This window comes from Protopterus annectens, chromosome 3.part1 (assembly GCF_019279795.1).
Source record: "Protopterus annectens isolate FY-2018-M chromosome 3.part1, PAN1.0, whole genome shotgun sequence".
Taxonomy (NCBI): Eukaryota; Metazoa; Chordata; order Ceratodontiformes; family Protopteridae; genus Protopterus; species Protopterus annectens.
In genome coordinates this window covers 1,844,520,311-1,844,533,365 of record NC_056732.1, presented here as the reverse complement: position 1 = coordinate 1,844,533,365, position 13,055 = coordinate 1,844,520,311, and the positions used below count along the sequence as shown (strand labels likewise).

The 13,055-nt window shown below is 40.8% G+C and overlaps 1 protein-coding gene across 1 annotated transcript in view; it reads left to right on the top strand.

Annotated features, from left to right (window-relative positions):
• The first annotated feature begins 1,608 nt into the window (after positions 1 to 1,608).
• The window catches only part of LOC122798749 (zinc finger protein 501-like), a 187,990-nt gene continuing 176,543 nt past the window's right edge, over positions 1,609 to 13,055 (top strand). Inside the window, exon 1 of the mRNA XM_044067851.1 lies at positions 1,609 to 1,747. Coding sequence (XP_043923786.1) covers positions 1,736 to 1,747 — 12 coding nt within the window. The 5' untranslated portion in view covers positions 1,609 to 1,735. The remainder of the gene's footprint in view (positions 1,748 to 13,055) is intronic.

Genomic DNA, 13,055 nt, shown 5'->3' with positions numbered 1-13,055 from the left:
CATGAGTAGATGGTAATTGTGGGATCAAGCTTCTCATTTAGGGCTAAATGTATACTATAAGTCTATGAACCTTGAACCATATGGTATGTAAGATGGCAGCAAAATCTGTGAACAGTCTTCACCATAAACCACATAAAAAAGACTATAATAGTTTAACATGAACAGATTTGAAGAAAAGAGGCAAAAAAGACATAAGATAGGAACATTTAAGCCCCACAAAGGAACCATCAGAGAACATGTAATAACAAGAATTCATGATCTGAATATAGCATGAGTAAGACTCAAGGGAGATATCTGGATGTATTTTTCACAGAAAGGATAGTACATCAGCAGAATAGCCTTCATGAAGAAGTGAGAGCAACAAAAACAAATGCAGAACTGAGGAATGCAATGGGCAAAGTCAAGATAATTCATATGCTTTCTGGGATAAAATAAAAATAGGACAGTGGTGAAATGATACAGGCATCTTATTTATAATACAGGAGAATTAGAAATAGATCACTCAAGCACTATTTATCTGTCAGAAATCCTACATGGTGCACCTCATCACAAAAGGTTTCTCATCCAGAAAAAAAGAGGTCATTGTTCCCCTCTACTCATCACTCATTAGACCCATTATAGAGTTCAATGCCCCTTTTGGTATGTACCTCACAAGACATCTACAACAACTGGAAAGGCCACAGAAATACCTCACAAAGAGGATTACTGACCTCAAACAGATGCCCTACGCAGACCATCTCAAAGAACTCCAGCTTTACTCTGTCACTTATCGCCTACTCAGAGGTGATCTCTGCCTGACATACAAAGCTATGTCAAACCCAGAGCTGTTGGACATGCTCCACTTAAAGAAATCCCAATCCCTCCGAGCTACATGCTGTAGGGACCTAAACCTTATCATCACAATAAATAGAACATGCTGGAGGGATAGACTCCTGTCCCAGAGATTTCCCATACTCTGGAACAGACTACCTATCTATGTCAAATAGAGCTCCTCATTAGCACTCTTCAAGAAAAATCTTGATGATTGGATGGGAAATAGGAAATTCACCCCTGGGATCACTTCTGTGGCTCTGCTCGACAGGGGCACAGAAAAATAATTTTCTTGGGTGGCGAAAGCCAGGGTACCTTTTTGGCTAGGCTTATGCAGGCCCTAGGGCCAATAGCCTGGTACCTACCTATGAACATATGAACCTAAGTAGAAACTTTGTTGCTGTGATTAGCAGTAGCTCAAGACTCCGCTTCACATTCTTATATATTCATGAGATACATTCTGACCTTTGATACATTATCATATTAAATGCCTTCTAACAAAGCAGCACACCCAGAAAATAAGACACACAGAAGCACTATGCAAGAAAATGAAAATGTATGGAACTTGGTTTATTCTGCCTGCAGCAGAAATTCACATAGTAAACATGTTACTCCTAGCAACTAGCAATGTGAAGTCAAAGCTGAATGAGCCAGCCCATCTCATTAAATATTTATACAATCCCCTCCCTCCTTCCATATTCTCACAGCTTTATGTCATGAATATTAATCAGGCTGCCTGCATGTTGTGGGGATATATTTCACAGGAGGACAGGAAGCAAGTACCTGTGGAAAGTTGAGTTAAAGAGGTTTGTTTCTTGTGCAGACATTACAGAAATACTTAGATTTCTGTATCTTTTTATCATTCTTCTGGTTTGTATCTCTTGCAAGCAGTAGCTGCTTCACTTCCTGAATAGTGCACTGCATCATGAAACTGGAGGTAAGAACTGAGCTAATGAGAAAACATGTTTTCTGTGACTGTTGGACTTTTGTTTATGAATGGTCTATTCTTGGGGCTTTTCTTCTGCAAGGAGCTGCAGAGGGAACTTTTGTAAAATAAAGATCCATTCTGCTATGCATCTGATCCTCATTTGTAAAGGATAGCATACTCTCAATTCTGATCTCAGCAGTTTGTGTTGGTGGGGACAGAGCCAGGCTGTTAAAGCTGGAGATAAAGGATGCAGAGTGCACTAAAAGCTTCACTGGAAATTGTTTTGTCTTAACACTTAAGTAGGTTGTACTAGATTTTTGTGACAGTTGGCCTTTTGTCTATGAATGATGTAGTTTGTGTTCTTGGGGCTTTTCTTCTTTAGGGAGGTGCAGAGGGAACTTTTGTAAAATAAAGATCTTTTCTACTATGCATCTGATCCTGATTTGTAACAAACATCATACTCTCGATTCTGATCTCAGCAGTTTGGTGGGGACAGACCCAGGGTGTTAAAGCTGGAGATAAAGGATGCAGAGTGCAGTAAATGCTTCACTGGAAATGCTTTGCTGTGAATAATTATTTGTTTGGTTTAAAGCAGCCTGCAAAGGATCACAAAAAGGTAAAACCAAAATTGAACTCTTGTCCCCTATTGTACCAGAAAAGTTTTTACTTGGCAGTCTTAACACCTCCAATTGTTTATAGATTTATTGATGAATATATTCTTTTATTGTGCTAGAAAATCTGGCAAATATGTTACTTAATGGCATGGGCCATACTTTGTATCATTGAGATTGTCCAAATTCAGCAACAAGTTGTGACATTTAAACAGGGTGTGTTCTATTTTTGGTCAGCTGCCCCTGACACACTTACCCAGGAAACCTACTATTACAGATGTATACCTTAACATTAGGCTTATTAATACCTGAACTGTACTTTTTTTTAAGTTTTCTCACATATATTTGTATATCATAGTTCTGCCTTTTTTTGTTGTTTATAAATTACTAGCTTCCTTCTTTACTTAGAGACTGTTTAGCTGAAAGAAGATGGTATAAAATGATGATTATAATATGGGAAGGGAGACTTTATGGAATCATACAGTAAATGTTCTTCTTTCGGCTTTTCCCGGTTAGGGGTCGCCAAAGTGGAACTCCGGTCCGCTAATGATTGGCCATAGATTTTTACGGGGCCGAGGTGCCAGCTCGACGCCCAACCTTCAATGAAGGCACGTCCTATGCATGTCTTTTGAATGCCAATCGACCATGGGGAGGACATGCAGGCTCCACACAGAAGGAGCTCCAGCTGAGAATCGAACAGGAGAACCTCTTGCTGTGAGGCGACAATGCTACCGCTGCACCACCATGGCTACAATATGGAATCATGCAGTAAATAATATATGAATAACACCTTTTGTGTTCATTGGACTACCATCGATGTGGTAATTCATGGGAACCGGGTTTTTTCATATAAATCATACAATAAATAATATATGAAAAACCCGGTTCCCATGAATTACCACATCAATGGTAGTCCAGTGAACACAGAAGGTGTTATAACAGATCTGGGAACACAGGTTGATAGCAACCTCTCTTTTGATCACCACATTGTCACTGTGGTCAGAAAGTCCTTCTATGTGGCACATCTCATTACCAAGGGTTTTGCATCCAGGAAGAAAGAGTTCATTGTCTCCCTTTACTCTTCCCTCATTAGACCAATCATTGAGTACAATGCCCCATTTGGCATGTACTTCACTAGACACCTGCAGCAACTGGAGAGGCCACAAAAGTACCTCACAAAGAGGATCCTAGGCCTTAAACACTTGTCCTATATGGACAGACTCAAAATACTCTAACTATTCTCTGTCTCATATCACCTACTTAGTGGCGATCTCTGCTTGATTTACAAAGTCATGTCTGAACCAGCTCTGTTAGAAATTCTACATCTAAAGTAATCCAAATCCCTCCACACCACACGTTCCAGAGACCTCAACCTCATTACCACAATCAACAGAATGTACCGGAGGTACAGGTTTATAACCCAGAGACTGCCCATGCTATAGAATAGACTTCCCATACATGTCAAGCAGAGCACCTCACTGGCTCTCTTCAAGAGAAATCTTGATGAGTGGATGGGAAATAGAAAATTCACCCCCAGGGATAACTTCAGTGGCTCTACTTGACAGAGGCACTGGGAACTAAGGTTGGGTGGCACGATGCCAGGGTAATCCTATGGCTAGGCTTGTATAGGCCCCAGGGTCATTAGCCTAGTACACACCTATAAACCTATGAACATCTGGTATAACTATGTAGATAAAAGTCAAGCTCTTGATTGTTAAAATTAACAAGACTGAGACTGAAGATTCTGGATCAGATTACTTGGTTACACCAAGATACTGCTAATGTGCTTAACATCTAGTGAGTCATGTACAGTGCTAACATGTAACATGTAGTGAGTCATGTACAGTGCTGACATGTAACATCTAGTGACTCATGTACAGTGCTGACATGTAATATCTAGTGAGTCATGTACAGTGCTGACATGTAACATCTAGTGAGTCATGTACAGTGCTGACATGTAACATCTAGTGAGTCATGTACAGTGCTGACATGTAACATCTAGTGAGTCATGTACAGTGCTGACATGTAACATCTAGTGAGTCATGTACAGTGCTGACATGTTTTGTAAAAAAAAAATAATAAAACAAGTAAAAAGAAATGAAATAAAGAATAAAACAAAAAGAGAAATACAGCCAATCAGACTGAAAAAGGAAAACCAATAAAAATAAGTCTGACCAAGCAGGACTAATTTACCTTAACGTTTATTGAGCGCTTTTATCTAAATGAAAAGACTTCATCAAAGTGACAAAACACACAGGATGTGAAACATTTATGTAATACACACCAAGCCATGTGATCAAAAACCACCAGTAAAGATAATTTCCTCCTATTGTGTTTTTCTTTCAAAATACAATTGATGGACACATAATCATTGAACCCTAGAGGTCTATCAGCAGCTAATTCCAGTTGCCATAATATTTTGTATTTCATAGGTTCATAGGTTCATACTAGGCTATCTGCCCAAGGGCATTTATAAGCCTAGCCCATAGATATGTGGCTTTCGCCACCCCTTTACTTTGAATAAAACTATGCCTATTATTTTGCTGTGCCTCTGTCAAGCAGTGACACTGAAGTAATCCCTGGGGTATATCTGTGATCTCCCATCCATTGGTCAAGATTTCTCTTGAACAAGGCCAGCGAGGTGCTCTGCCTCACATGTACTGGGATTTTGTTCCACAGCATAGGGAGTCTCTGGGTGATGAATCTGTCCCTCCAGCACGTCCTATTAATAACCGTGTCAAGGTTTAAGTCTCCCGCCCTTGTGAAAATTATTTTACCAATCACTGCCCTACATACCTGTCAACCTCTTAGAGCAGGAAATCTGCACAAATCCAAAAATAATGGGGAGAAAAACGCCCCAAAAATAAGGACAGATTTTAAATGTTGCTCTTGTAGAAAGTTGTTAGAACACCAGATTTTGTGTTAGCATGCATTTTCTTAAATATATAAAATATGAAACTTAAAGGTCTGTCATTAATTAGTGACTTCAGTTCCCAGTGGTTTGAAAGAAAAATTTTTATCACGAACAGACCAGAAATATGAAGCAAAAAATCTGGACACGCTATAAATCTTTGGACAGTTGAGAGGTGTGCTCCCATCCTGATGTAGAACCTTCTCTAACACAAAAAGAGAAACTTATTGAAATTCAAAGAAACAGGACCGTGTTTATACAGAGCATTGTTGCTGTCATTTTTCTCTTAGCGTACGTGTATTAGTATTTTCTGTCTGTAAGTCTTTTCTCAGTCTTCCCCACATAATAAATGAAGATGAGGTAAATGTCACAGTTTACAACTAGGGATGTAAGCACACAGGTGAGCTGCAGTGTGACATGAGTTTCTTTATACAGATATCATTTATTTTTGTTTTTGCCATTGCATGGTGGGGACTGGGGTTGTAATGGTGAGTAGGAAGTATGGAAGAATATCTAATGGTGCACTTGTAGATTGTTTGAAGGCAGTGGACATGTGTGGAGCACCAGAACTGCATGTTTCCACCCTCTGGTTCTTGGCAGTTTAGTGGAGATACAGGGATATCCAGTAGCTGTAACACCTCTCCATAAATGGTTTAGCCTTCACAAGACTAGAACATGAATAGTGTTTCTGCGTACCAAGGAGGTGAGTAAATCCTTGCAGTTATCAGTCAGAAAAACTTCCATTAACTTTGGGGACATTTGAAGAATGGATTCTAATGTACCATTTCTGTAGCCTGTCACTCTAAGGGAGTCAGGCAGGAAGGACTAACAGTACAGAGATTGTAGTGAATGACTCTGCTATATTACAGAGGATAGGTCAGTATGGAAATGGGTGCCAGTCACAGCATGGGCCATGTCCCCTGCATAGAATATGAACACGGAGTCAGTATTGTGTGATAGAGTATGGAGAAGGAATGACTAGGGAAAAGGTGTGCATACTGAGCATGGACTCTGTCACTGAGTACACAGTCATGGGGGGTGGGCGAGGCTTCAGCTGACATGGGAAGTGACACAATAGGGGGAGGCTACTGCTCATGAAAACAAGATGGGGAATGTACTTGTGCTTTCATGGGAGGAAATGGGGAGATGCAGCTGCTGCATATTTCACTGATAAGACCTGACCATCTTACTTAAAGTACTTTACATGATTTTGGGGTACACATAGAGTGTTATATTGTTACTGTAGGGAGATTATGCTGCTCCTGCTGCTGTGTAGTTCACTGATGAGGCATGACTATCTTAGAGTACTTTACACAGTTTTGGGGCACACATAACGTTTTACATTGTTACTGGGCGAACATTAAGTCAGGCTTCAGCAGTGAACTGTACATCAGCAGCACAGAGTACCTTACACAGTTCTGGGACACACATAATGTTACACTGTTACTGGGGATTGTTAAGTCAGGCCTCAGCAGTGAACTGTACATCAGCAGCACAGAGTACCTTACACAGTTCTGGGACACACATAGTGTTACATTGTTATTGGGTGAAGATTAAGCCAGGCCTCAGCAGTGAACTGTACATCCACAGCACAGAGTACCTTACACAGTTCTGGGACACACATAGAGTTACATTGTTACTGGGTGAAGATTAAGTCAGGCCTCAGCAGTGAACTTTACATCCGCAGCACAGAGTACCTTACACAGTTCTGGGACACACATAGTGTTACATTGTTACTGGGTGAAGATTAATTCAGGCCTCAGCAGTGAACTGTACATCAGCAGCACAGAGTACCTTACACAGTTCTGGGACACACACAGTGTTACATTGTTTCTGGGTGAAGATTAAGTCAGCCCTCAGCAGTGAACTGTACATCCGCAGCACAGGCTACCTTACACAGTTCTGGGACACACATAGTGTTACATTGTTACTGGGTGAAGATTAAGTCAGGCCTCAGCAGTGAACTGTACATCAGCAGCACAGAGTACCTTACACAGTTCTGGGACACACATAATGTTAAATTGTTATTGGGGATTGTTAAGTCAGGCCTCCGCAGTGAACTGTTCATCAGCAGCACAGAGTACCTTACACAGTTCTGGGACACACACAGTGTTACATTGTTACTGGGGATTGTTAAGTCAGGCCTCAGCAGTGAACTGTACATCAGCAGCACAGAGTACTTTACACAGTTCTGGCACACACATAATGTTACATTGTTACTGGGGATTGTTAAGTCAGGCCTCAGCAGTGAACTGTACATCAGCAGCACAGACTACCTTACACAGTTCTGGGACACACATAATGTTACATTGTTACTGGGTGAAGATTAAGCCAGGCCTCATCAGTGAACTGTACATCAGCAGCACGGAGTACCTTACACAGTTCTGGGACACACATAGTGTTACATTGTTACTGGGTGAAGATTACGTTAGGCCTCATCAGTGAACTGTTCATCAGCAGCACAGGGTACCTTACACAGTTCTGGGACACACACAGTGTTACATTGTTACTGGGGATTGTTAAGTCAGGTCTCAGCAGTGAACTGTACATCAGCAGCACAGAGTACCTTACACAGTTCTGGGACACACACAGTGTTACATTGTTTCTGGGTGAAGATTAAGTCAGCCCTCAGCAGTGAACTGTACATCCGCAGCACAGGCTACCTTACACAGTTCTGGGACACACATAGTGTTACATTGTTACTGGGTGAAGATTAAGTCAGGCCTCAGCAGTGAACTGTACATCAGCAGCACAGAGTACCTTACACAGTTCTGGGACACACATAATGTTAAATTGTTATTGGGGATTGTTAAGTCAGGCCTCAGCAGTGAACTGTACATCAGCAGCACAGAGAGGACCTTACACAGTTCTGGGACACACACAGTGTTACATTGTTACTGGGTGAAGATTAAGTCAGGCCTCAGCAGTGAACTGTACATCAGCAGCACAGAGTACCTTACAAAGTTCTGGGACACACATAGTGTTACATTGTTACTAGGGATTGTTAAGTCAGGTCTCATCAGTGAACTGTACATCAGCAGCACAGAGTACCTTACACAGTTCTGGGACACACATAATGTTACATTGTTACTGAGGATTGTTAAGTCAGGCCTCAGCAGTGAACTGTACATCAGCAGCACAGAGTACCTTACACAGTTCAGTTATTCAGGCTAAAGTGGGGTGTACATATCAGGGTAAAGGGAAGTACAGATAGGGAGTTAGTTTAAAAATGTGTGATGGTCATACCTACATGCATGCACTGGTAATGAAGGGGACTATGAATAGGGAAATTTTTGTGAAATATTAGTTATGACATAAAAACTAAAGGGGACTTTGGGTATGTGATTATTTTTAGACAGCTAAGATGGTCACTGGATAAACATGCTTTTCACCACAGCCATACAGACACACATGGTTGCACTTCATAAACACAAATTGCTGAGATATCGAATTTCAGTGATTCATGGTAGGGAGGTGGAGGTGTGAGTGTGTGTTGGCTATCTGTGATTTTTTTTTTTTTTTTTACTGTTTGTGCGATCTCGGAGTTAGTATATATAAGTGGGGGTGCAGCCTCCCTACATTTGTGTAGTGTAGGTGTGTTTCTGTGTGGTGTTGTGTTGTATTTCATTGTTTTGTGGTGTGGGTGTTATGGTTTGTGTGTTGTGTGCTGTATGCTGTGTTTTTGATGTTGTGGTTTTGTAATTGTGAGGTGTTGGTGTTCTGATGGTTTTGGCTTTATACTGTCAAAATGCTGAAATTCGATATTTCAGCACTTTGGCAATATGAACTGAAACCACACACACACACACACACACACACGCACACGCATGCACACACACACACACACACACACACACACACACACACACACACACACACACACACACACACACATACACACCACAAGATACATTGACTAAGAGAGAATTTGGTCAGGAAGGTTATTTTAGGAACCTGGGGTAGTGATATACACAAAATGGAAGAGAGTATGTGTTGGGGATTATTGTTAAATCAGTTCTTGGTCAGGGATATGCACAGAATAAATGGGAGTTTGTTTTGAGAGTTATTGTTTCATCAGTCCTGAGGTAACAACATGCACAGTATTTAGAGAGATATAGTTTAAACTTGAGCAGTGATACCCACAGACTGAAGGGGTGTTCAGGTGCGAGGGTTGTTGTAGAATCCCATAAGTAATGCACACAGACTAAATGGGAAGTAGGAATTGTTGAATTTTGTAAAAATCTAGGGTATCATCATGCATACACCAAAGGGGAGTGCATAAAATCTTGGGCACCGCCATGCACTGACTAAACGGGGATGTGTAAAATTTTGCAGTTTCACCATGCACACACTGGATGTGAAGTGTGTAAAAACTTGGGGTACCACCTGTCAAACTGACACTAGGTCTTCTGCATGGTTAGTTGTTTTAATAGCTGTCATATTCCATAAGAATTCTTTCAGGTACAGCTTTTTGGTTAACATGAACATTTTTTTATAGCTACAGTATTGTTGTAAGTAACAGTGCAGTACTTTATTATGTGCCCTTTTCTAGAACATTTAAAACAAATCATTTCAGATGCTAACCTTTACAATTTGTTTGCAGGCAAAGAAACATACTCCGTGAAGGCTTATTATTAGCCCTATGTACATGCAGGTCTGACTTAATTTGCTATTTCAATTAACAACAGACATTCTTCTAAAACTGCTAGCTAGGTAGACAAATGATCATTCTGAAAAAACTCTTTTCTGTTGATGATAAGGATTGCCCTTTTACAGTTATCTGTAGACAGAATTTACAGACTTTTAGTTGCATTAGCTACGAAAGGGTCGAGCTACAGTTTCAAAATGTGCTTTAGGTTGATGGACGGCAGTGGACAGTAGTATATTATGTGCATCTACATTTTTAATTTGTACTTCTTAACTGCAGTTACAAGTCAGGCTGGCACAGGGTTATTTAGCAAAATTAGGTATCTTTGAAAATGCACATAAGCACAAAATTTTAGTAAGAGTTTTAAAAAAAAACTTTGGTAGTTTCTGCATAACAATAATAATAATAGCAAAACGTTAACCAACAGAAAAAGCAGGTGCATTCAAATTTTTGCTGCCCAGGAAATGTTCAGTTGTTGTTTGTCTTTTCGGCTTTTTCCTGTTAGGGGTCGCCACAGCAGAACTCCATTCCACTAATGATTGGCAGTAGATTTTTATGGTGCCAAGTTGCCAGCCCGACACCCAACCTTCAGCGAAAGCACGCCCATTCACGCATGTGTTTCAAACGCCACTCGACCACGGAGTGGTTGCCAGACGTCCCTATTTCAGGGGACTGTCCCCGGATCAGCAGCCTGATCCCGAGTCCCACACTGCCGGTTTAAATCCCGGGCAGCCTCCGCTTTGTTTTTTTTTGATTGGCCTGTATACCGGAATACGGGCCAATCAAAAATCACTAAACATGGAGCTTCTTGTGTTTAATGTGGAATATTGCAGTGCGATGTTCCGCATTAAACAGAAGTAGCTCCGTGTTTATTTATTTTTGATTGGCCCAGGCCAATCAAAAAAATAAATAAATAAACACAGAGCTACTTTTGTTTAATGTGGAACTCTGTCTGGTGTTGTGCATTAAAGACCTAGCGTGGAAGATCTTTTTTTTTTTTTAGTCTTCATTTGCTGTAAAAGACTTTTTTTTGTCCCTACCTGGCCAGTTGGAAATCTGGCAACCCTGCATGGGGAGGACATGCAGACGCCACACAGAAGGCATTCCAGCTGAGAATTGAAAAGGAGAACCTCTTGCTGTGAGGCAACAACGCTACTGCTGCACCACCGCAACTGCCCAGGAAAATGGGAAAAAAAACAGTTTTACTTTCTTCAAGTCAACCTTTCTCACAAGGGTTATTCTCCCGTATGAAATCCCTGTATGGACACAAGTATTCTTGAAAGCAACCCTTTTTATGTCAGGAATGATATTTGTTTGGCCAGTACAAATCTCTGTATGGACACACTGTTTAATGGTTCCACTGTTTTATAATTTCAGTACTCAGCTTGTCACTCAGGTTTGGAGCATGTTGTCTGCAACTTCAAGGATAAAATTCCTTTCTATTATGGGGAAAACCAACTTGGACTCCTTTAGAATAACAAATCTCAGACATCGCAATGATAAAAAGCTATTCTTCTGTCAACTCCGGTTCATCAGTTCATGTGAAATTAGCTCAGCAATCCAGCCTGTAAGAGGCTTTAGCTTCAAGTTGCATCAACACATAAAGTTTTATTTTCTTTGTTTGAAACCATTTAAAAGTTGCTTCTTTCAGCCAATGCAAAATGTTATTTGATAAGCCAGCCATAATCAAATGTTATACTTAACTCTTTAGCCAAATGATAACGGTTATTAAATCAAACAGTACTTTATACAGCAGTTAGTCTACTAGGGTACAGAGGTTATGTCCTTCTCTTTCCCTGTACTGTAACAAATACAAGCAACATTGTAGTGTGTTTGCAGTGCTGACACAGTATGAGGCCCTTCACCTTACAGCTCTTACATGCAGTACAGACCTCTCTTCCACTTTCGGACTCCAAGGCTTAGGTAGTCTCTCTGCCTCCTCTCAGGTCTGCCTTAGTCCTTTATTTAGAACTCTCCATCTTATCCTTTGCTGACCTGGATGATGGGAAATCTACTTCCTCAAGGAGTAGCCACCCTAATATAGCTCTAGAGGCAACTGTTACTTATTAATTGCTATGGAAATGGTTTTTCCGACTGTTCCTACCTCAGATTCTATGACACATACTCCTGTGCAGTCAGCAGTGCATTCCCCTGACTCAGTCATTATTCACTAACACACACACACACACACACACACTTATATATATATGTGTGTGTGTGTGTGTGTGTGTGTGTGTGTGTGTGTGTGTGTGTGTGTACATATATAGATATCTGTCTATATATATATATATATATATATATATATATATATATATATATATATATATATATATACATATATATATATATGTAGGCTCTAGGCTATCTGCCCAAAGGCATTTATAAACCTAGCCGGAATGTGTTGGCTTTCAGTGCCCCCTTAGATTATTTCCCTGTGCCTCTGTCCAGCAGAGCCACTGAAGTGATCCCCGGGGTAAACTTCCTGTTTCCCATCCACTCGTCAAGGTTTCTCTTGAAGAGTGTTAGTGAGGAACTCTGCCTAATGTAGATTGGAATCTTGTTCCAGAGCATGGGAAGTCTCTGGAACAGGAATCTATCCCTCCAGCACATCCTATTTATTGTTGTGGTGAAGTTTAGATCCCTAGAGCATGTGGCTCGAGGGGATATGCTTTTCTTTAGGTGGAGCATGTCCATCAATTCTGGATTGGACATGGCCTTGTATGTCAGGAAGAGATCACCACTGAGTAGGCGGTATGCAACCGAGTACAGCTGGAGTTTCTTCAGTCGAACTGCATAGGGCATCTGTTTGAGGACAGTGATCCTCTTGGTGAGGTACTTCTGTGGTCTTTCCAGATGTTGCAGGTGTCTTGAAGGCACATCCCAAATGGGGCATTGTACTCTATGATGGGTCTGATGAGTGATGCGTAGAGGGGCACAATGACCTCTTTTTTGATCTGGATGAAAACCCTTTTGTGATTAGGTGGGCCACATAGAAGGATTTTCTAACCACTTTGACAATGTGATTATCAAAGGAGAGATTACTATCTACTTGGGTCCCCAGATCCCTTATTTCGTCGTCCGTATTTAGGGGGATACAACCTATGTGGTAATTTGTGGGTACTTTGTTTTTTCCAAAGGGGATGACTA